Genomic DNA, 25,041 nt, shown 5'->3' on the forward strand with positions numbered 1-25,041 from the left:
TTTTTCTAGAATTATGCTTATTCCAAAAGTACATCACGTGTTGTTTTAAGAGTGAAAATATGATGTTTAAATATTCAGAATTGTGGATGCTTTGTTGTATTCTTATGGTTTGCGAAGATGATGTCTATGTTGCCAATACCCTATAGTGTGTCTTAAAAATTCTGTAAAATCTATCTGTCAGATTATCTATCTATCTATCTATCTATCTATCATCTATCTATCATCTACCTATCTATCTATCTATCTAATCTACCATCTATTTAGAGTGTACTCATCTACCTTGGCATTTATCCTATTGGCACATGCTTTCAGGACTATGAACATTATCTCTCAAATTTCTTATTAGACTCCTGATATTAGATCCCGATAACTTCCAAGTTAGCCCTTCTGTTATTTTCAAGATGGTTATTTGAATACCCACTCCATATGTAAGTCGTTGATGATCTCTGCAGTATCACCAGATATGTTATAACTTTTCTATAAAATTGATCACCACTACAGTTAGTAAATAGCTTCCTGTTTGAGGTGGATTTCCCAGAGGAAAACAGGAACCCTCCAACCACAGAAACCATTCCTGCAGGTCCCACAGAGGGTGGCCTGGCAGTGGTGCAAGTGCATTTGAGGATGGAGGCGCTTCTTTCATTCTTTACAGAGTGGTTTCTGCAATCAAATCCCTTCCAAGTGAAACATCAGGAATCAGAGGAGCCCCAGCCAATCTGTGCATTGGACGTTGTTGTTCAGATCAAAAGAAGGTCAAAAGAGCTTAAATTAAAATAAATCTGATCTCCGGGAAGAGGGGCCTTTATTTGTCATTGCATTTACACCACAATTGACATCAAATTTATGTTTCCACGAAATTGTATTTCTATTAGTTGTTAACATTTATCATATTTAATCTTTCTTTAGATTTGTGGAGGTGTTGGGAAATAACGTTTATCCTTTTTAACATCTATTTCATAGATATTGGGATTAAATTGATTTTTGATTTACTCATCTGTTCCAACAATGATCAGAAAGGTGTGGCTGTCTTTGACATGTTTCCACCCCAACTTCCTAGAGAAAGTGCTCTCCCTTTGAGACCAACATGCCTTTTGGGCTCAATGAAGAGACACCCTACAGGGGCCCTCGAAGGACTGTGGACCCTGATCAGTCCCTCCCCACTTAAAAGGACTGGGCTCACTCATATGCAAATTTCTCTTGAAGCTCTAGCCTAAAATCCACTCTTGGGCTGTGGGAGCTCACAGCTCTCTGCTCAGACAGGTCTAGGGTCTCTGAGGAAGGCAGAGTGTAGTCTAGAAGAAGATGAGGCTGTTGGGTCTTCTCCTTTGTCTTGTGACGGCTTACCAGGGTGAGTCTCTCAGATGTCATACCTGGGTCTATGGGGATGGTTGTGACTGCATGTCACTTACAGAGACTGATTCTCCTTGTTCCCAGGAGTCCTGTCCCAGGTGCAGCTGCAGGAGTCGGGCCCAGGACTGGTGAAGCCCTCACAGACCCTCTCCCTCACCTGCACTGTCACTGGTTACTCCATCACCAGTGGTTACTACTGGAGCTGGATCCGTCAGCCCCCAGGAAAGAGGCTGGAGTGGATGGGCTCCATATATTATAGTGGTAGCATTTACTACAGCCCATCCCTCAAGAGCCGCATCACCATCTCCACAGACACGTCCCAGAACCAGTTCTCCCTGCAGCTGAGCTCCGTGACCACCGAGGACACAGCTGTGTATTACTGTGCCAGAGACACAGTGAGAGGAAGTCTGTGTGAACCCAGACACAAACCTCCCTACAAGAAGAAAGGAGGGGCTGGGCTGCAGGGCGTGCTGAGGACACCAGGGGGCATTCAGAACCTACTAAACACGAAGACTGGAGGCAGGGTCAGGTGCAGAGGAGGGTGGGGAAGGGATTTCCTTTGGGATCAGGGAGGTCCTCTCCAAGGTCTCAGCTGCCTTCAGGGAAATTTCCTGTTTTCTTCTTGGCTCTCTATTTTCTCGTTTTCACAGTGCAGCCAACAAACAAGGCTGTCAACTTGCCTGTGTGCAGATGAGAGAGAACTAGAGACTAGGAAATTTTCCTTCAACTTCCTATAGGTTCTGCTGATGCGGGGTCGGTGAGCCGAGGAGTTGAAAGAAAGATTTCTTAGACTCTCAAGATCTGGCAGTAGTGCTCTTTTATTTAGAGAATAGTGTGGAATAGCATGGGGACACGACCCATTGGCAGTCAGAGCTTCTGCTGCCCTGAGTTGAAGGTTAGGGCTAATTTTATAAGGCATGGGTACGTAACTTATTTTTACTGGAAATAAGAAAAGATGATGTAAAAAGTCATTAAATGATTTCAGTGCAGATGGGGTCTGGTTATTGTGCGGTCATATAACTTTAGATATGAATCTAGCCATATAGATCGGCATGCAGGTGAGGATGCCCCGGGCTTCTCTCCCTGGGGCAGTCCTAATTCATACCATAAAAAAGTCCACTGGGTCATATAGTTTGGCATGTAGGCCAGGTCACCTTGGGCTTCTCTAGCTGGGGCAGGCTTAATCCACATCACTGCTTTTTTGGCTTGACAAAGACAACACATTGAGGATTATCATCGTCCCTGAGAAACACCAGCACGGTCCAGGCACTTTGTGTGCTGAGCTCATGTTCTCTGCCCTCAGAGGGGTGAACACTGACCTCACATGTTGTGAGCATCCCCCTAGGACGTCTTCCCCATGGGGTTCTTTGTTCTCCTTGTTACAGTTTAAGCTATTGCTAATTATCCATTTGGGTGGACATTGAGGATCAAGGATTGCCTCCTTCTGTAGCTGTATCTCAGTCTCCTGGATGGAAAAGCAACCAGCAAGGGGATGCAGCACTCATATTTTCCCATGAAACGAGCATGAGGATAAGAAAAGGATGAAAAGCCCCCACAGCCTTGCTGGGCCATGTTCTGGATGTGCCTCTGAAAGCGGCTCTGGGGCCACGTCTCTCAGCTTCCCCACGGGATAGACCAGGAACATGAGAACCAGCTGGACGCAGTCCTGAGCCCTGCCCACTCTCTGCTTCCCTCCAGTAGCCCACCCACCATCTCCCTCTGTTTTCTATTTCTAAATTGTCACTGAATGTCCCTAGACTCCAACTTCATCAGGCTGCAGCCCTAATCACTCTTCCCAGGTACCCCACCAAGTGCAGACAGGAGTCAGGCTCAATAACCAATCTCAACAATGATGGTGGATCCCTAAAGTGGTGCTGAAAGAGGAATCTGAGGCTTAAGATATGTCTCAGAAGAAAACGAAGTGTCAAAAACAAATATCATGATACGAATGCATGGCCCATGAAAGAAATGTTAAGAAAAGTTAATTGCAATTTAAACTTAATTCTTTTGCACTATATAGAGGATGAAAAGTCACACCATAGTCTGAGCTAAAATTTCCTCTGTGGTAGTTTTCTCTGTTCCTCTCGCAGTTCCTATTGGTTTCCACTAGGGTCTTCAGATAGTAGTTTTGGTGGCTTTCTCTCTGCAGATTAATTACTTAGTACTTAGTGGTGATCAGTGAGGTGGGTCTGGATGCATGTCAGCGGTAGGTGCTGTTCCTCTGTCCCAGACAGAACAGTCTTGGGTGAAGGGCTCTCTAGGAAACTTCTCAATCCGAGAGGAAAAATATTTAAAGGGAATAGAAATGTCCCTAACTACATGGCCTAAACTTTTCCCACTACAGCAACTTCATCACACTCCACTTCAAGAAATCCGTTAAGTATTTCTCATTTATTCTTGTTCTAGTTTATAAGCCGTCTGGCACTCTCTGCCCCAGATAAGCTATTATCCCCATACTGTTTCTCTTGTCGACTACTTGTTTGTCTCCAGATTTCAGTTTTGTTGTTTGAAATATAAATTCGATCATCTGATGTACTGAAGACAGTTCACTCCATTGCAGTTTTCCAGCATAGTTGTTGTTGTTCTTGTATGAAGAGGAACCACGTTGTCCTCAGCCATGTACAGCCCACAGCTGAGCAGCCCTTATATTTCTTGCGTCCAAATCTGGAACAATCCAAATATCAATCAGAAGCATAACAGACAAACACATTGTCATATAATAAGTCTGGGAATACCTCCCGTCATTACAGTCTATGAATGCTGGGTACACAGAAAAATGGTTGTGTTCACAAGCAATGATATTGACTGAAAAAATACAAATAAAATACACATTATATGATTCATTTATATAAATTTTAGTATGAAAACTAATCTAAAGTAACTCAAATATGATGACTTTGTGTTCACGTTTGGTTAAGGGAGGAAGTGGGAGGAGGAATTACGGAGGACCAAGGAGATACTTTTACTGGTGATGGATTCCTTAAGAAACTTGATTATTATGATCATTCCAGAAGTGTGCACATATGTCAATACTTAACAAATTGTACACTTGACATATTTTTAGGGCATTGTTTGTCAAGTATTCCTCCTTAAAAATATTACAAATAAATTAATTGATAATTAGTAGGGAAAGGTTGATAGAATCGTATGCAATGACACAAGATATCTTAGAGGCTCCTAGAAGCACATATGCATAAAACCTGGTCCTCTCTACATTCTTTCAGTAAACACTAGAATGCAGCAAAACTGCCATATTCTCATCAAAAGAACGGGTTAAGCAAATCTCGCTGGCAAGTTCAGCTCTGTCATGGAGCTGGTTCAAGAGACCAATTGGGTCCAGGCGGGAGCAAAATCCTAGATACCGGGTTCACTCTTACCTCATATGTGCTCTCAAACACATCACACAAACTGTCTATGATTTGGTTTGTAGTTTTTCATCTTTGAAATGGACGTAAAATTGATAGCTGCATCATATGTTTAGTGTGCATATGTAAAAATGAATAAGATAATGAGTGCTAAGTGTTTATAACAGAGCAATCTCATAATAGAATATCATATTTCCTAAAAGTCGTCATTGCCACAAAACCATCCCAAGACACTCACATTTGCTCTGGGGCACTGCTTTCTCTTAATATGCCTAAAACAGAGCATGCTTTATAGACAGAGGACATGCAAAGAGGGCCCTCCCTCTTCTGATGAAAACCAGCCCAGCACAGCCCTACAGCTCTGGGAGAGGAGCTCTAGCCCCAGGATACCCAGTTTTTGCTATTCAGTGATTGGGACCGAACACAGATGGCTCTCCATGGAGTTTGGACTGAGCTGGGCTTTCCTTGTTTCTATTTTAAAAAGTAAACAGTAGAGAAATTTAGACATTAGCTATGTGAGATTATGTGAGTGAGAGAAGCAGTGTCTGTGTGAGTTTCCTGAGCAGGATGTCTTGGTGTTTGCAGGTGGCCAGTGGGACGTGCAACTGGTGGAGATCTGGGGGAGGCTTGGTGCAGCCTGTGGGGCCCCTGAGCCTCTCTTGTGCAGCCTCTGGATTCATCTTCAGTAGCTACTGGATGACTTGGTTCCACCAGGCTCTACGAAAGGGACTTCAGTGGGTCTCATCCTTTAGTAGCAGTTTTAGAGCATACTACGCATTCAGACTCTGTGAAGGGCAGATTCACCATCTACCAGAAACAACACTAAGAACACTCTGTGTCTGCAAATGAACAGGCTGACAGTCGAGGACATGGTCATGTATTACATTACGAGAGGTACAGTAAGGGGAAGTCAGTGTGAGCTCAGACAGAAACGTCTTTTCAAGAAGACAGGGGAATGGGCTGCAGGGGACACTCAAGAACAATAGGGGGCACTCAGGACCACCAGAGTAATCTGCAACCCACATATTCTGTGTTTCAGCCCCAGGGAAACAGACCATCTTAAACTAGCTTTGATTCCTTAAATCAAGTTGTTCATGACTCAAACCTTGCTCAATAACAGGGCCTGCACTTGGCATGTGACAGTCAGGAACCCATAGCCCCAGGTTGACTGTGGCCTTCAAGAAGGAAAATCTGGGTTCCAATGCCCCAAGTGTCTTTATTACCACATAGGGACTGACTCAAGATCAACCAACATCCATCTGTAGCTTACAGCCGCTACCTCCTTAAATTCCACCCTGACCCTAGACTGGGGAGACAGATTTGAGAGCCTTGCCTCCCGTCTCCTTGCTGCTTAACTTCACAACAAACCTCTTTCTTTTCTCACTAGCCACGGCCATAGTGCTGGCTTCTCCGTGCATCGGAGAGTGTGCCTTCCTCTGGACCACCAGGAGCAGGAGCAGATGGAGATTAAGGGCTGGTTTCCTGTCAGGGCCTGGGGCTTCCTCTCAATACAGCTGTTCTCTTCTCTGGCCTCTTGATTCTGTGTTTACCTCTTCAGGCTCTGAATTAGAAACATTTGGTAAAATAGGAGAAAACTATACTCACATGTACAAGAGGCAGAGAGTCACTTAGAGTTGATTATTCCTGTCCATAAATTCCAGTGAATTATCAAAGCTCTGATGTCAGTCAGCAATTTAAATCTATAAAAGAGACTCAGGTGGACTCAACAATGCAGCCCAACACGGCTCAGAGTACGAGCCAGTCATCAAGCAGCAGCATAAAGTGCAGGCTGGACATCAGGCAACAGACGCGTTGCGAATCAAAGCAAGAGAAGAAAACCCCCAGGGATGGTGGTCATTGTCTTCCCACCACACTCACAGCATCTATTCCAGCTGACACCATGCAAATGCAGGGGGGCGTCAACACAGCCTGATATTAAGCTGAGTCAGATGAGGTCACTCACGTTCACAAAGGGAACGTAAAACATCTGTCACCTCCACTACTGAGGTGTATGTTGAGAGCCTGGTAGGACTTTCAAGTCAGAAATGATTGGTAGAACCTGGAAAGGAGACTAGCTCAGGGTTTTTATTGTGCTTCATTGGTGGAGAGGGGTGAGGTCCTGAACATAGCAGAGGCATCTGCGGTTTAATTTCCCAATAGCATCAAAAGAGGGAGAACCCAAAATTTCTTACCAGATTTCCCATGTGTGGGCAGAATGAGAAGAGGAAACAGTGAATCCTGATGTGTCAGCAGTCAAACATCAAAAAACAGTGTCTGACAACTTACTCCACTCAATAATTTTTAAAACTGAATGGACAAAGAGATATAAACCATTATGGATAGAAAAATAGCAAACCCTTAAAACATGAGAAAGTTCCCACAGAGATAACACTAATAGCAGTAATGACAACATCTAAGAGCACTGCCATCCTATTACACAGTTTTCCTATAAAGCTCCGACTGCAGTCTCCCATCTACAAATTTTCAGACAGAAACACAAGGGGTGAGGCCACAACTTCATAGTCACTCAGTGCCCCAACATATTAGTGATTTCACTCAGCATTTCAGCAAGCTGAGGGACCACACCAGTTGTCCGTTTGTGGTTCTGAGTGGCGTTTGCATTTCTCAATGTTCTCCCTCAAGGAGACAGTCTGGAGTCCAGAATATTCTTGAAGACACTCAGCTCTGCACAGACAGAAGGAAGATTAGGGGCTGGCAGCCATTTAAATGATGATAGGCGTCATTACCTCCATAAGAAATGTCTAGCTTGTCCTCCAAATAAACTGCATGTTGACATGAGTAAATTAAAGCTCATGGCAGCACTTGAACATCCCTGGTGGTGAAGGTGTTTCAATGAAGAAGAGCTCACTCAAGTTAAGTGAGCCAGGAAAGCTGTTCTGAATTATCATAAACAGTGGGGTAGATCCAGCTTGGTCTCAAATCAATGCAATTTTTATATGGAGCTGCAGCCTCACAGCTTTTGAATATCCAGTACTTTAGACACGAGGCAAAGGAGAAGGGAAGTGGACGGGAATGGGTGTCTGATGAGCTGGAGCTCCTGGATTGGTGGTGAGTATGTGATAAGTGTACAAACATCTCTGTGTAGAGGGCGGTGGCACTATTCTCATCCTGGTGTGCTGCCTCGTCTGCCAGGTGACCCTGCAGAGCAGCCTCACCCGAATCAGCTGGCTACTATGCTGCCTCCTTCTACTCAAGCATCTCGGTAGTCTCCCCTCTTGCAGTCGTAGAGTCTCCAGAGGACCCCCAGCTGCAGGCCCAAGAGTGCTCAGGGGGTGACTTTTCCCTGTCTGTTCACAGCTTCTGTCCTAGGCTCGCACACCTGCTGGTAACCAAAGTGACCAGGGGAGCATTATTCTGTTGGACTCAGCCCTTTAATGTTGGACTAAGGACACTGAGAAGTAAAGTTCCCGTGAGCCCAGAGAAGAGGCTTCCCTTCAGGGCAGGGGCTGGACTAGAGGGTCACTCAGGACGCACAGAGCCCAGGGCTCTAGGCTCAGGAGCAGGTGCAGAGGTGGCTGGGGAGGGCCTTTCTCAACATCTTCAAGAAATTATCTCTTCACTCTCTTTCACTGCCTCTCTGCTTGGCCTCTTCATCATATCCCTTTATGTTTCTTCCACATCTTCTTGAACATTTAATGTTATAATATCTCTAGGCCTAGTTTCATTATCTGTGTTATGATACTGCAGGACAATTAACACTGCAAATTCCGATAAATGCATTCATGCATTAAATGAGTCATCAAATCCATGAAGGAAGAGTTGATCAGCTGGCCCAGAGGGTCCAGGGAAGTGTGTTGTCCTTGGAGTACAGTCAGATCTGCTCTAAATATTTTGGGCCCACTGTGTGCATATCAGCTAGGACCTTGGAGGCTGAGCAGAGCTCCCTCCAACTAAGCTCAGCTAGCTCCTCGTGAAGCGTCCCTCCTGGAACAGACATTAATCAGGCTACTCTGAATCCTTCCCAAAAAGGCCTCAACTTTTGGATGTTTTTGTCCATCTTTTCACTGAAAAATTTTCAAAAAAATCCTGTTAAGTTGGTTTGACCAGAATCTCCCACCTTCAGTATTTGATTATTTTCAACAGCTAATTGAGTTTCTCGTCCCCACAATCCACAAGGTGACGTCTGGTCATCCTGGCCCACCTTCAGCAAGAATGGTCCCAGGTCAGATAAGCTAGAAATCCCCTCACCCCTGCTGTTCCCTCTTAGCAATTTTCCATCCACTAACCTCCAACCCACTCCTTGGCTGTAAATTACTACTTTTCCTTCTTTCCTTCAGAGTGTAACCCAATCTCTCTCCCCTCCTGAAGAACTCCATTGTACCAGCACCCTTGAATTGTCTGCCTTACTCTTCTTAACCAGTGTGAGAATACTTCTTTTTTTTCTTTAACACTCCTCCCACTGAGTGTCTGAGCTAATCATGAGAGATATTACACCTATCTGACAGCTTAGTCCCATCCCACGAGAAAACCCACCATCCGTGTGGTATCTAACTGATTACTTCGGACTACATCCACTTTGGGAGGCAGCAGTCTATCACAACCAGAATTGATCTGCATCCTGACGTCGGTTTGCTATGCTCATAGTGTCTCTGCCAGAACCACTGTCCTGTGTGAAGAATGACTCCTTCCCTGTTAGGAGATCCTGCAGGATGACACGATGCAGGGATCTGGTTGTTAGTGATGTATAGAATGTTTGACCAGGAGAACATGAGCATGGATTCCAGTGGTCTTGAATCTTTCTGGTTTTCCCAGAAGCAGATCCCTGATAGGAAAACAGAGGGAGTGATTCAAGTGTCTACAAATGAGACTCTGTGCGTTTGATTCCAGATAATTTAGGACATTTCTTTCCAGGAGTTAATATAAGCTCTAAACCAAAGTCCACTATAGGTATCTGTGCCCTCAAAGATGCTGTGAATATCTCAGGACAATGGTGAGTACAGGGTGCGCAGCCCAGGAGATGGAACACAAGGATTGGGAGACCAGTGGGTAGAGCATGGTTATTTCCTCTTAACACACATGGTGACCACTTGCAGAATTTCTCTTCTTGTCTCTGCCATCTTAGGCTGCAGTGGATTAAAGATCCTTGTTCCCATGGAGGATACTTCCTCAGCAGGCACACTGAGGGCTCTACTGAACCTGAGGCTGTGAGTGCTGCATCCTCCATTGGACTCCTCATGACTGTGGATCAGCCCCTAAAGAAAGTGTTATCATATGTGTGGTGATAAGTGACTCCTCTTCCATTTTGGGGCTCAGGTTGTCACAACCCACAGGGACAGAGTAATCATTCTGCACTGGGCAGCATCTGTGAGTTTCTTTATTGCAGTCAACCCTAGGATGGATAATTGCATCAACCAAACACCTGATGGTAGCCTGGTTCCAAGGGCAATGGACACTCAGTGTTCAAGGTGTGGGCCATCCTTTGGCCTACTGTTTCCCACTGAGCAAGCACCATAGTGATCCAATCTCAGAAGTGCTTTCCAGGTCCTAGAGAAATGCAGACTGAGTGTGGGAGAGGGGACTGGTATATGTCAATTACAACCTCAGTGCTACCAGCAGCAGTGGACAATGTGCCCTGAGCCACCAAGATTCACATTATGACTTCCATGGACATTGGGGCTGGGTATTGTCTCAAATAATCAAAGAATTTATGACAGAGTGGACTGAACATGAGGCTCAATGGATGCACATTAAAAATTGAAATTTAAAGACAGCCTATAGTGGATTGCTGGTGCTCTATTCATGACCTCAGGGGCCAACACAGGTTTCAACATCAGTTGTATTTGACAGTTCTGTGTGAATGTGATTCACCCTTAGCTGACAGGGCTCCCAGGTGTTGCACAGCCTTCTCCAGGGCAGCATGACTCTGAGGCCGCATATCAGTGCAGCCCTGGTGTACAGGGACCTTATGCCTCCAGGGGATGACCATCAAGGAACAGAGTTTGCAACAGGGTAAAAGTGGCCAAGCATCAGGGACCCAGGTCATCATGTCGTTTCTCCAAAAGTCCTGGAGGACATGAGCTCCATTCCTCGTGGGTAGTGACCTCCATAACATCAAGGCCTCCTCACCACTCAATTTGCTATTATGAAACATAGAAACTTAGTCCAGTACATGATTTTACTGAAGTTCTCTGGGTTATCCTTCCCTGGGGACCTAAATCTGAATACCATTCACTGAGAAACTATACAACACAGATCAGCAGGGATGGAAGGAAACAGTTTCCTGCCCTCTATTTCAATATTTATGATTTTATTATTTTAGGCACTTGACAATGTTTCTTCCAGAGAATTTTAAAAAGTGAAAAAGACTAAACTGTGTAGCATGTACTGCTCCCAGGCATGTCCCTGTCCCATCCACGCCTGTTTTGCATTCTGAGGAAAACTCCAAGAGTCTATGCACCCAACACATTCTGATTACCTTTCACTTTCCTTACAGCTGAAGTACCTAACACCAGAGGAGTCAAAAGTTGCTGGTTGGATAGTTTTTTATTTGCTAGGGCTGCCATAACAAAGGAATGTGGAGTAGCTGACTTAAACATAGAAACTTATTTTTGTACATTTTGGAGGCCAGAAGTCTGGGATCAAGATGACTGCAGGGTTGGTTTCTCAGGAGGCCTATCTAAGTGGATTGCAGATGGCTGTGCTCTCCCTCTATCTTCAGAGAGTCTTCCCTCTGTGAGCACCTGTGTCCTCATTGCCTTTTCTTACAAGGACATCAGTCATATTGCACTAGATTCGATCCTATTTACCTCACTTTAAATTGATTACACCCAATAAGATGCTATTTCTAAATGCAGTCATATTCTGAGGTCTTCGGGGTAGGGCTTCCACATATGAATTTCGGGGAGAACACATTGCAGCCCATAACACATAAAAAGTGATGTTTTGTTTATTTCAGTTCCTACTGGGGTGGGGAGTTGAAGGTTAAGCTTCAGTCCGTAGCTACTAGTTGGCCAGTATTCCTCAATCTTCTGTGCAACAAGCCTCACCTGCAGAATATATTAGAATGGAGATGCCTAGATCCCATTCTCAGAGATTCAGATTCAGGGTATCTAGGGTGGACCTGAGATTCTGCAACCCAAGTAGGATCTCAGGAGATGCTGGTATGACGACCATGTAGTGAGACCCACCAGTATTCAGGACATTGTGCACACTGATAGTTATACTTCTCAGTCCAGGATTTCTGTGTTGTCCAGGGGCCCCAGGTGCTATTACAGACTGTGGGGGTGGGGAGGAAGGGGGTTATTGGACCATATCCTGACTCTACCAGGAGGCTCAGATAAGCATCTCTCCCTGTGCTTTGGAGTTCTGGGTTATGAACCCTTGGAGTTTCTCCTGGAGTCTAGGGTGGTACATAAGCAAAACCATGTGAGGAGACCACCTATTAAACCTCAGGCTCCCCCTCACAGTGGAATCTCCCTTACTACCCAGCTGGGTCCTCAGTGCTGTCACTTCCTCTCTTCCTCCAGGATGGACTCTGCCACTGCCCTTGCCTTCCTCCTGGCTGTTCTCCAAGTCAGTCAATACTGAAAGCTTGGTGTCCAGTTGAGGGTAGGGAGGAGGGAGCTCATGACCTCAGTGCTGCATCTGCCACACAGCTGTCTGCACCCAAGTGCAGCTGGCACAGTCTGGGGTAGAGGGGAAAAGTGTCAAGGAATCTCTCAGGATCTCCTGGAAGAACTCAGGAAGGAACATGGGCAGCCTGACATCACTCCCCTCTTGTAAGGACAGGGCTCTGAACATGCAAATCTCTCTTCAAGCTCTAGGGTCAAAGCCACTCTTGGGATGTGGAAGCCCATAGCTTTCTGCTTAGACAAGATGCACTCTCTAGAGTAGACAAGGATGAGGTCTAGAAGAAGCTGAAATTGTTGGATCCTCATTTAGCTGGTGACAGTTCTCCAAAAGGAGTGTCTCAGATGTCATACCTGGGTCATTGTGGATGGTTGAGACTGCATGTGACTGACAGGGAATGATTCCCTTTGTCACCAGGTGTCCTGTCTCAGGTGCAGCTGCAGAAGTTGAGCCCAGGATTGGTGAAGACCTCACAGACCATCTCATTCAACTGTCCTGTCTATGGATTCTCCATCACCATTGGTTATGAATGGATGAGGATTTGTCAGTCCCCAGGGAAGGGCTTTGAGTAGATGAGGTACATAAATGCTGCTGGTAGCACAGCATACAATCCATCCCTCAAGAGCTGCATCTTTATCTCGAGAAACTCATCCAAGAACAAGTTCTCCCTGAAGCTGAGCTCCATGACTGTTAAGGAGAGAGCCACGTATTACTATTCAAGACACAGTGAGGAGAAGTCAGTGTGAGCCCAGACTCAAACCTCCTGGCAGAGAGACACAAGGGGCTGAATGTAGGAGGTGGTGCTCATGACTACGAGGGGATGCTCAGAAGCACCAGGGCTGCTCAGCACCCAAGAGCACAGAGACCAGACCCAGGAGCAGGTGCAAAGAGGGGTGGAAAAGGGGCTTCCTGTGGGTTCAGGGATTACTTCTTGGATATATATCTCCTACTTTTATTTCTCTGAAGAATCATGATTAATATACTTGTCATCTAGCAATTCATTAAATGTTTCTATTTTAAACTTCTTTCAGGATTGCATGTAATCTGGCAAACTATGACCCAGGAGAGCTAATCAATGGTTCCTGTTTCTCCTTGAAGGCACTTGTCTTTCCAGATTTCTTCTTTGTTGTTTGCCCAGTGCCTTCAATCTCGGATGTGTTGAAGATACTTTGTTACTTGGCAGATTTCCAAGTTTATTAACTTTTGTTTTTTCTTTTAAGAATAACAACAACTTTCTGAATTAGTGTTTTTGCATTCTTGGAACAAATATCCAGCAGTGGAATAATGGAATGGATAATATGGTAATTTTATTTTTCATTTTTTGAAGAATCTCATACTGTTTCCAGAGTGACTACACAAACTTACATTCCTACCAATATGAAAGACTAATTCAGAAAGATGTATGTACCTTTATGTTCATTGCAGCATTATTTGCCGTGGCCAAAACATGGAAACAATCTAACTGCCCATCAATGGATGTGTGGATGAAGAAGACGTGGTTAATTTATACAATGAAATACTACTCAGACATGAAAAATAATAAATCCTTGCCATTTATGACAACATGAATGAAACTTGAGGGAGGTATGCTAAATGAAAACATATCAGAAGAACAAGTACTATATGATTTCTCAAAAGTGGATTCTAGTAAAAAACACAAATAAAGAAGCAAAACAAAATGAAAGCAAACTCACAGATACAGAGAAGAGATCAGTGCGTTCTTGGGGGGAAAGGATCAGGGGGAGGGTGAACAGGGTGAAGGGGCTCAATTGCAGAGTGATAGATGGTAACTAGACTTTCTTGGGGAGATCGTTTTGTAGTGTAAACAGATGTCAAAATATATTGTTGTACACCTGAAACATATAGTAAAAAGGGAATAAAACCAATTTTTACTCAGTTCTCTCTGTCTTCAAGTTGAGTAGAAATTTTCTTTAGAAAGCCCGTCTCTGAGGACAACCCAGATGCCAACTGAGAGGGGAACAGAAAATCAATTTGAGCAATATTCATACATTGGGATACTACTCAGCATTAAAATCCACTCCTTCCTGGTTCATACAACATGGATGCATTGACTGGGGTCCAGGTTGGAGGAGGGGCAGTGTGGAGGGGAAATGACAGAGGGGTAATCGGAAACGTTTCAGTGGGAACCAGACCACTGTGTGGCTGTGGTGATGGTTGCGCAGGTGTACGCATGTATCAACACTTTTAAAATTTGCCTGGTAAATACGTGTAGTTTGTCACCTGTCAGTTATACGTGGATACAATTTTTACAAATAAACAAATGCGTATACTGGTAGACAAGGAGAGTTATAGGCACAGAGGATGCCACTTGAAATGGCAGACTCCAATGCACCTGTGTGAAATAGGATCTCTTTACATCTTCTAGGTAACAGGAGGATGCAGCAGGATCACACGCGTTCTCCTTACAGGAAGGGGGTTCTGCAATCCTCACTGGGCATCTCCAGCTCTGTCCTGGAGCTGGGCCAGCGAGCAGTCAAGTCCAGTGATGAGCACAGTCTCAGAAACATTTCAGGTGTGTGCACTCCAACACACTGCACAACCCATTTGTTCTTCTGTGTGTAGTTTTGTAGCTGCATAATATAATTAAAAGTGACACGACAACACACGATCTGTATACATATGTAAAAGTAAAATCATCTAACAAGCACTGTGGTCATCTTGGTACAATCATATATTAAGGTCGTATTTCCCTGAATGCTGCAGTTGTCACAAAACTCCCCCAGGACGCTCACATATGCTCTGGGGCACTGTTCTCTCTGAGATATCCAGCCTTAGGACTTGCTATATAATCAGAGGAAATAGGCCCCTCCCTCTGCTGATGACAACCAGCCCAGCCCAGACCCAGAAGCTCAGGGAGAGGAGCCCCGGCCTTGGGATTCCCAGGTGTTCCCATTCAGTAATCAGGACTGAATGCAGACAACTCTCCTTGGAGTTTAGGCTGAGATGGGTTTTCCTTGTTACTACTTTAAGAGGTAATTTACAGAGAATAAGAGACATTGAGTATGTGAGAGGATACAAGTGACAGAACAAGTGGATGAGAGACAGTTTCCTGACCAGGATGTCTCTGTGTTTGCAGGTGTCCAGTGTGAGGTGCAGCTGGTGGAGTCTGGGGGAGCCTCTGGATTCAACTCCAGTATCTCCTTGGTATACTGGATGCACCAGGATGCAGGGAAGGGACTGCGCTGGGTTGGATGAATTAATAATGGTGGAAGTAGCACTAACTGTGCTGGCTCTGTGGAGGGCCGGTTCACCATCTCGAGAGACAACAGCAAGAGCACCCTATTTCTGCAAATGAGCAACCTGAGAGCCAAGGACACGGCCGTATATTGCTGTGCAGGAGACAGTGAGGGGAAGTCACCGTGACCCCAGACACAAAACTCCCTGCAGAGAGACAAGAGGTGCTGGTCTGCACGGGGCCCTCAGGATCCTCCAATTCTGTGTTTCTCTCCAGGAACAGGAACAGATGGAACGTAGGGGCTCGTTTCCTGTCAGGGTCCGGGGCTTCCTCCTCATATAGTGATTTCCATGAGAGGACTTCTCTGGACTCATGATCCTACATTTACCTCTTTAGCATCTGAATAAGAAGCATCTGTTGTAACAGAAAAAAAAACAAAAAACAAAACTGTAGTCACATTAACAGAAGGCAGACAGTCTACTTGACTGCCTCATAGAGTGCCCAGAGATCGGTCAAACATGATTCTGGGTGTGTCTGTGAAAGTGTTTAAGATGAGATTAACTTTGAAATTGGTGGACTTAATACAAAAGATTTCCCTCCTGAAGGCGAGTGGGCCACAGTGCATCAGTCCAGGACCTTGATAGAATAAAAGGTGACCCCCCCCAAGTGAGAGGATTCTTCCTGGCTGACTGCCATTGAGCGGGCACATGGCACCAGCTTTGTCCTAAATTCTGACTCAACCTAAAATATCATGTGTTTCGGTGGAAGAGTAAAGAAGAACAAAATAAAACTTTATTTCCAAAGCATCACAGAGTCTTGCGCTACTCCAAACACACCTGCTCTCTGTGTATTTATTTATGCTCTGCTCTTTGGCTGATTGACAGTCTTTATAAATGCAATAGAGTCTGCCGACTGGGCTGCGTTTACTGCATGTAAGTCTACATTCAAATGAGCACTTAAATTAGTGACAGTAGAACCCTCTTGATAACACCCAGTTTCAGATATGAGGTAGAATCCATCCACAAGTGATGTTGGGTCAAGGTTCTCCATGGGAGTCTATAATAAATACAATAGATGCACAGAAGATGCCTGAACTGAGATGACACAACTGTGAGCACCAGCTTGGTATTCAGCCTCCTGCATGTCCCTCTAGACACCACAGTTATTTTGTACTCTTAATGACTTTGGGTTAAATATCTCGTGTTTTTAGTACCTCTCCATTACTATGTATGGTTAGTTTAGTGGAAATTATGAAAAAGGCAAGACTTACTGCTGTCTGGCTGCACACCCAGTTGGGTAAGCGGTGTGGGACAGGTTGTGGAGAGACCTAAGAAAAGACCAAGAGATGGTGAAGAGGAACGTAGGCTTAGTGGGAGTTCCTTACAGGGAATACCCAGCGGTGGCTGGCTGGAGGAAAGCGTGCACTCGCAACCACAGGTAGGTAGGGTTTGCTTATACAGTCAAGGGGCACAATTCTATGTGCTTGCCAAGAGGGCCTGGCCCCGGTACGGGCAGTATTACCAGGAACAATAGTTCACGTGGAGGGGCTCTATGTTCCTTTAAGACATGATGGTCTTTGAGAGAGATAAGGCAAGATCCAGGCTGGCCTGGGCCTGGATAATTACAAATCCCATCAACGGGGCATCCTGCCAGGATTTTGACATCGCGCACAAAACCGGGCCAGAAGGATACATGCCTGTTAAAGGGCATGCAGGTTAATGCCCCTACACTCCACCCCACATTCCTCAATCTTAACAAACCATTTTTCCGTGGATCCCCTTAAGACAGACACATAGAGTAGCACTGTAACAAGATACTACGGCAGCAATAGAAAGCACAGCAAGAGAACAAATTCAATTTCAAAAGACAACGGTGCCGAATAACACTTTTCACCATGTTGAATGGAGGGATGGAATCCAAGCGTCATGGTCAAAGAGAGAGAGAGCTTGCTGCATACCCAGCAGTTTGAGTGATTTTGTATGTTAACAATGTTTTGTGCCCAAGCAGCAAAGAGGTTGGCAGAAATTGTCATAAGGACAAAAAGTAAGAAAATTAGAGGGGACTAGAACAGGGAGGTCATGACCATCGAGGAAGACACATGCAGTGGCAGTGTTGATTCAGGATGGTATCAGCCTGTGGTTTCAGACCAGGACAAGAATACCACACCACCTGTCCAGTTGGTGTGGGCACTGCAAGGGCAGTTGTATAGGATAAGAGAAGAACAACAACACACCAGAAGGAAGGGATGAAAGTGCCTTGGGGAATCAGAGGACCTAGATGAGTAAATTTTGAGGTTTTGGGTATGCTTCCCACAATGAAGGGTGTTACTGTGACAGCTTGTTCTAAGCCTGTTCCCCCAAGGGGTTAAGAGACCACACCAGTCGGTGCCCACCTGCCAGTCCCAGGGCTAAGTGACCACATGGGTCCTGGTTGGGAGTTCTTGTGGCAGAGACAAGAGCAAGTGGTTGTAGCTTTTCTGTTTGGTGGACACTTGTTTGCGGGTGTCCTCTCATGTTGTGTCCTTGCGTCAACATCTGATATGCAGTGGGTCAGATACATCACTCATGTCCATTCAGTTGACATACTGAAGTTTACAGGCATCTCATCCAGTGGGCTAGGGTCCTGTCTTGTGTCCTTAATTGTTGTTTCAGCAAGCTGTTCATTCTTTCCACCAGCCCTGTGGCCATGGGATTGTATGGCAGGTGAAAATGACAATGAATATCCATTTGATCAGCTCAGGTCTGTACCTGCTGACCAGTAAAATGCATATCTTGGTCACTAGTGATGTCCACGGGGACACCTTACATGGTGTTGAGGTGTTCCAGGCCTCGTATGGTGGTCTTTGTGTGGCCCTCTTGCTAGGTTATTCCTGAAACAGTCCTTTAGATGTGTGCACACGAGTAAGGGCACACTGGCAGCCATTAGAACAAGGCAAGGGCCTGAGGTAGTTCACCTGCCAGCATTGAGTGGGCCGGTTGCCACTGACGGTTTGACCTGTGTCCCAGAGAATTGGCCATGGTCTCTGCAAGGAACAGGAAGAGCACACCTGACAGACCTGTACCACATCAGCATAGCAGAGGGAGAGGCCCAAAGCCTTGGTGAAGGCCCACAGGGTCCTTTCTCCTTTGTGTCCAATCTGCTTGGGTAGCCATTCTGCCGGTCTCTTGACTGGCACTTCCTCTATGAAGCAGATGCAAACTAATTCATGTGTTTCTTGGTTTCCTGGTGGCATTGTCATCTGATGTGCAGACACGTGATATACTGTTATCGTGATTCCACAGATCAGCTGCAAAATATCATCCCAGAGTTCCGCCCCCACCAAAGGCAACCATTAATAGTCTACATTTGCTGTTCCCATTGTGCCATCCATGGGGTGAGCCCTTATAGACTGTCCAATTGTCCTTGCACAGAGATATTGTATCAGACTCACAAGTCAGCATCATCCAGGTAGCCCACAAATTGGCCCATTGACTACTGTCCCCAGAGCCAGAGTCCAACCACATACTGTTGTTCGAGGGCTGCAGGGGTTGACACTCATGGAGCCGTCTGTGTGCCAGGCCTCCCCCAGAATCAGTCCCTCTCCTTCCTGTACATTTGACAGGGTGTCAGGCATGGGCACCTTGTCCAATGGGGTTGTTTCTTCTGTGGTGTAGGTTACTGGACCCAGGATGGCGTGCAGTTCTGCCCTGAGAGGACTATTCATCAGGGCCCCTCATTGTTGTAAGCATGCATACCACTTTGCCAACCTTGTTTGCGTTGTTCCTGAGTGGGGCTTCCGGAAAGCACCCCACAGCCACCTCACAATCTGCAGGTGAGTATAGACTATGACAGAAGATAACAGGTTATGGGCTCCAACTCCTAGCTGGCCAAGTAGGCATCACTCAATTGCACCACGGCATTATATCGGTTTTCAGCCCCTTTCCACAATTGGGACCAGAAGCCTAAAGACACTCATTGATTGCCTCGCCTTTGCCACAGACTCCATCCAAACCCCTCTGAGTAAATGGAACTGTACAATTCACACACATGTCCTTGTGTTAGAACACTCAAGGACTGGAATTGTTTTGCTGCTAATTTGGCTAGGATGAAGGCCTCTGACTCGGTGGTACCCCAGTCTTAGATAGCACCTTTTCCCACCGACTTATAAAGAGGATGAAGCAGTTGGGATAAATGAGGAATGAAAGGGTGCCAGTTACCTAATGAACCCAGAAAGGTCTGTAGTTGTTCTGGTGTGGCGGGTGTTAGGAAAGCCCATATATTCTCTATAACAGCACCAGAAACCACTTTTGTCTTACCTGACCAGACAACACCTGGGTATTTGACAGACAACCCAGGCCCTTGCACTTTGTTGTAATTAGCCACTCAATCCTCATTGGCATAGGTTGGCGATGAAGGAGTGGGAGGTTTCCTGGAGGTTTCCAAAAGAGTCAGAGTTTATAAAGTCTTCATCATCAATGTAATGAAACAAGGCAACGTCAGGGGGCTTTGTCCACCAGGTGGCGCTACAAAGGCACTGAGGCAGGGGAGAGTAAGAAACACTAGAAGCCATTTTGTTCATTTCCACCCATAAAAGCAAAATACCTTCTGCTCCTGTAGACCAACACATTGTTATTTCCACATGTGGCCTCTGGTGCCCCAATAGCCAAGCCACCAGCAAAACATTGCTGAGATGGGGTACCTCGGCCTTCCCGTATTCAAGGTGGCTAGATAGTTCCCAGACTGTCACTGGGGGTGCTGGGGGAAACCCAGGGAGTAGGAGAACACAGAGGCTTGGAGCTGGCTCAGGGGCAGCTGCACAGCCACCGCAGAGGCGGAGAGACAGGGAGCCCTGGCCACCAGTCACTGAGGTGTGTGCACTAGTGTCAGAGCAAGATCAGAGCCACTGGCTCCACCCATAAATACCTTTTTCTTTTTTTTCATCTAAGAGTCTATTGTAAGCTGTCCCATGGTTGGGACATGACATCTTATAGCAGTTGTAACTGCCCAAGCTTTCAATTTCTTTTTCTCACCATTCATCATGCCCAGGACTTACCCTGTCTTGGTTGTAAGCCATCCCACAGTGATGAGGGCCCACCCTACAGTGGTAGCAACAGCTTTGGAACCTATCACCCTCAGGACTTCCCTGAGGCCCTTTGGCATTTGAGGAGCAGCTCCATACTCACACGGTGGGCCTCATCCATCAGGGATGGTGGTGAACGGCCCCCATAGGAAGGACACCGGCCAACACAGGATTGTAACCACAGATTTACCCTTCCTATTGCCCATAATGTCAACACTCAGAGGGCTTTCCTCAGCTAACTGGCTAGCTCAGCAATCGGCTGTGTGCCCAGTAGGGTAAGCATTGCAAAATAGGTTTCAGAGAGACTGAAGAAAAGACCCAGAGACAGTGAATGAGACATATGGGTTTATTGGGAGTTACAGGAAATGTCGAGTGGTGGCTGGCTGGATGGAAATGTGCACCCACAACAATAAGTGGGAGGGGTTGGCTTATATAGGCAGGGGCACACAGGCCTTTACGTGTGGACAAAATGAGAGCTGTGCCAAGAATTACATGCAGATATGACAATGGGCTGAGTGAAGGGAGGGGGCAATTCTTCTGAATGACCAGGAATGTCCCAACAGACCCTTTCTCCTGCCATGCTTATAAGAACTATGTCACATGTCCACAGAGACGCAGAACCCTGATGGGAAGAATGAGACTTCATCCAGGAGGCTGGCCACTTTCTAACTTTTTACGCTGAGGTGGCTCATAATCTAACAGGGTAATGATTTGAATTATTCTGTGGTTTTTAAGGACTGGCTGAGGAGAAAATTTATGCTTCTTTAGAACACTAAGTGTTTTTGTTATATTCTGTTATTTTATGTTAGTTATTTACATCCACCTTTCCAATCACAGATTTCCAAATCCTTGACTTGTACCCCCAGAACTTCATGAACTCATCACTACATAACGAGTAAGTTCCATTCATATCCCTTATGGATGAAACAGAGCTTACAATTGGACCTGTCACATAAAACAATGGGATAGTGAATCTCCTGTATATCCAGCAACACCAAACTAAACGGGACTGAATATTACCCAGGAACATTCCTGTGGTTCCAGGTGTAGCTCAGGATTCCTTTCACTTTCACAATGAAAGCCACAAAGGCAGTAAATAATCCTCAAATATCTGGCCTCAATGACCCATTAGTCCACACTCCATTCACAGTTCATACTCTCACCTCTTTTCAAGGGGAACCTCAGCAGCCATGAGGGGGACCTTGCCAATCCCTCAACATGATGCCCACCACCATCTTTCCCTCTCCCTCTCAACCAGTGATTGGTTCATCTTGAGCTGTGAATCATGGTGACCTCCAAAAGCTTCTCCTCTTGAAGCTCACTACTTTTTGGAGAAATGCCTACTCTTGTCTTCGGACCAACAGGTAAATGAAAGGTGCTCAGGATCACTAAACATCAGGGAAATGTAAATCAAAACCACAATGAGATAGCATTTCACACCTTAAAAGATGGCTATGATAAAAAAAAAAAAAAGGACTACAAGTGTCGGTGAGAGTGGAGACAAAGGGGAATCATTGTAAAATGTTGGTGAGAATGTAAATTGGTACAGCCCTTATGGAAAGCAGTATGGAGCTTCCTCAAAAAATTAAAAATAGAACTACCGCTGATCCAGCAACCCCACTTTTTTCTATATATCTCAAAGAATTGAGATCAGGATCTCAAGGAGATAAATGCACTCCAATGCTCATTTCAGTATTATTCACAATAGCTAAGATGTGGAAACAACGTTAATGTCCACTGACAGATGAATTTATAAAGAAAATGTGATATGTTCATACAAAGGAATATTATTCACCTGAGTAAAGATAGAAATCCTGCAACATGAGACAACATGGATGGACCAGGAGGACATCACACTAAGTGAAAGAAGCCACTCACACAAGGACAGATAGTGCAGGATTTCCCTGATATGATGTATCTAAAATAGTGAAACTCAGAAGCACAGAGCAGAATGGTGGTTGCTACATGATGGGGGGAGGTGTTAATGGCTGGTAGCTGCTCAGTGCGTAACAAATTTCAGTTATTCAAGATGAACAGATGTTGGATGCTGTCTCATCCCTTCCACTGTCCCACAGCAGGTGAGCCTGCTTGTCCAGGTCCTAACCAGATGGTTAATAATGGTCCTATTAATCTCGCTCATCCAGCTTCTGGTGACTCTTCTATTACCTACATTCAAGCATGAGGATTATTTATTATTCAATTCACTCCACTAATATTATTAAACAGCTAGGTGATAATGTGTTGCACTCAAGGCTCTGTTTTCGTACTAATATAGAAAAATGGGACCTTCAGTGACAAATGGATCTAAATCCCTCCATGTGATGGCACTGGGTTAGGTGTGGATTGACCTGCCCCAGTTGCACAGCTGTGACACGTCAGAGCAGGACTAGAGCACCGCTTCCCTGTGCAACCTGAGATGAGGGCGTTTCCAGTTCCCGAGGGAGATAGTACCACTGATAATAGTGATGATAATATCCAGCAGTGCTGAGTCCCTACTATAAACTTCACAGATAAAGTTATTACTGTGATTCCCAAATTACATCTTTACAGCCTAGAGACAAGAATGATGAGGTCACATCCTCAGAGTTGCACTGTGAGGAAGATGGAGCTGAGCTCTACTCTTCACCACTACATACTCATTAGGTTTCAGACATAACCCAGAAGGCAATGACACAGGGACTCAAACAGAAACTCTCAGGTGGATAACTTAAGGGACCTAGTTTCTGGGGTATGAAGCGTCACTCTGGCTGTGCTAAGCTTACCTACCACGCAAACGATTCATTGTGCAGCTCTATTGCCAAGAACCATGAAGTCCTACATCCTGGTATAGTGAAAACTATTTTAGTGGATCCATAAATCATCATTATTGATAATAAATGGATACTTCTAGGATATGTGAGTGTGTACAGGAGACCCAGTCACTGAGTCAGCATCAGTGAGACGAGGGCCTTCCAAGAGCTGTCTCTATTTCAAACCCTAAAATGAATTTAGACCCCTCAATCTTCTTCCTTAAGGAGACAGTCTGCAGGCCCAGGATATTCTCACCCAAACTGCTTTCTCCAAGATAAGCAATATTAAGGATGATGGCTATTTCAACAATGCTAGGAATAGATACTGTATAAGCAAAAATGTTCACCCTGTGCCCAAAATAAGCTGCATGAATGTTCAGCATGGACAGATTCCCCTCCATGGCAACCATGGACACACATGATTGTGAACACTTCTCATATGAGGAAATGTTCACCCAAGATAACTGAGTTGCTCTAGGTTGGTCCAATTTATGGCAATCATTGTATCAGACCCAATTTACTCTAAATTCAATGTGGTTTCAACATTTAATTGGTGTCTCATAACTTTGGAATACCCAAGACTTTAAACATGTTCTAATGGAAATGGGAAAATGATTGTAACAGTATCTAATAATTTAGAGGATCCAGGATACATGGTGGGTATTTGATTAACATATACATCTATGGGAGGAGAGGTGTGTTGACCCTTTTCCAAAGCCATCTTTGATCCTTGGCCCCATCCAGCTCACTGACCAGCTCCTTCTGCACTTTTTCTGACCTGGAATAAAAGAACTCTGGGCATGGTGAGGGGGACCCCAGGGTAAGACTGAGTTCTCTGGGGGCACAGCCAGCATCTTCCTCTCAGGAGGAGCCTCAGAGACAGAAACCTCCCCCTTTCATCTTTACATACAAAGACACCAGCACATGACAATCATTACTGAGACAACTAGATGAAACTACTGTACATGTTCACTTAAATTCTTGATCTTCCTCACTGTGGGAAATGTTTTCTGGAATCACAGACCTCACCCGCAAGCTCAGATGTGGTTCTTTCTCTTTCTGGTGGCAGCTCTCAGATGAGTGTGTCTCACGGATTCAGCCATGCACACAGGGAGATGCTTCAAGTGAGCACATGGCTCATCGTGTTTCTCTCAGTCTCCAGGTGTCCTGTCCCAGGTGATGGCTCCCCAAGGTGAGTGTCTCAGATGTCAGACATGAGTCTATTGGGATGGTTGTGAATCATGTGATGGACAGGGACTTGTCCCCAGATGTCCTGTTGAGGTGCAGCTGCAGGAGTTGGGCCCAGGGGAAAGGGCTGGGGGTGGAAATGGATGGAGTTGGAGTGGAGAAGAGTGTCTGAGTCCAGGTCCCTGATAGGAGGTCTTGGTGTAAGCACCTGGGCTGGGGGTGCAGACATGTACATAAGCATGGCTGGGCTCATGGGGAGAGGCTGCCACCTTGAGTGGAATTCCCTCCAGAAAACTGTCACAGCCAGTTCTGCACCAGGTCGCGTACGGGGCTGCTTCCCCCAATGATGTCCTCCAGGAGAAACACTTGAGGTGCCTGTGCTCAGGACTGAAAGATCCCACCCAGGATGCTGGCCCGGAGCCAGACTCCCAGCTACATCCCATGACCCCTCAGGGCTGAGGACAAATCCCAAGCTCCCCAACATGGCCAACACGAGTCAGACAT

General features: G+C 45.5%; 1 gene segment (V, D, J or C); it reads left to right on the plus strand.

The window, feature by feature from the left end:
* The first annotated feature begins 1,302 nt into the window (after positions 1 to 1,302).
* On the plus strand, positions 1,303 to 15,521 carry LOC124230807 (immunoglobulin heavy variable 4-38-2-like). The segment is given in 4 exon segments: positions 1,303 to 1,348; positions 1,435 to 1,745; positions 12,737 to 12,848; positions 15,403 to 15,521. Coding segments are annotated over 4 exon segments (588 nt in total).
* Positions 15,522 to 25,041: the final 9,520 nt, after the last annotated feature.

Source organism: Equus quagga, chromosome 20, assembly GCF_021613505.1.
Source record: "Equus quagga isolate Etosha38 chromosome 20, UCLA_HA_Equagga_1.0, whole genome shotgun sequence".
NCBI lineage: Eukaryota > Metazoa > Chordata > Mammalia > Perissodactyla > Equidae > Equus > Equus quagga.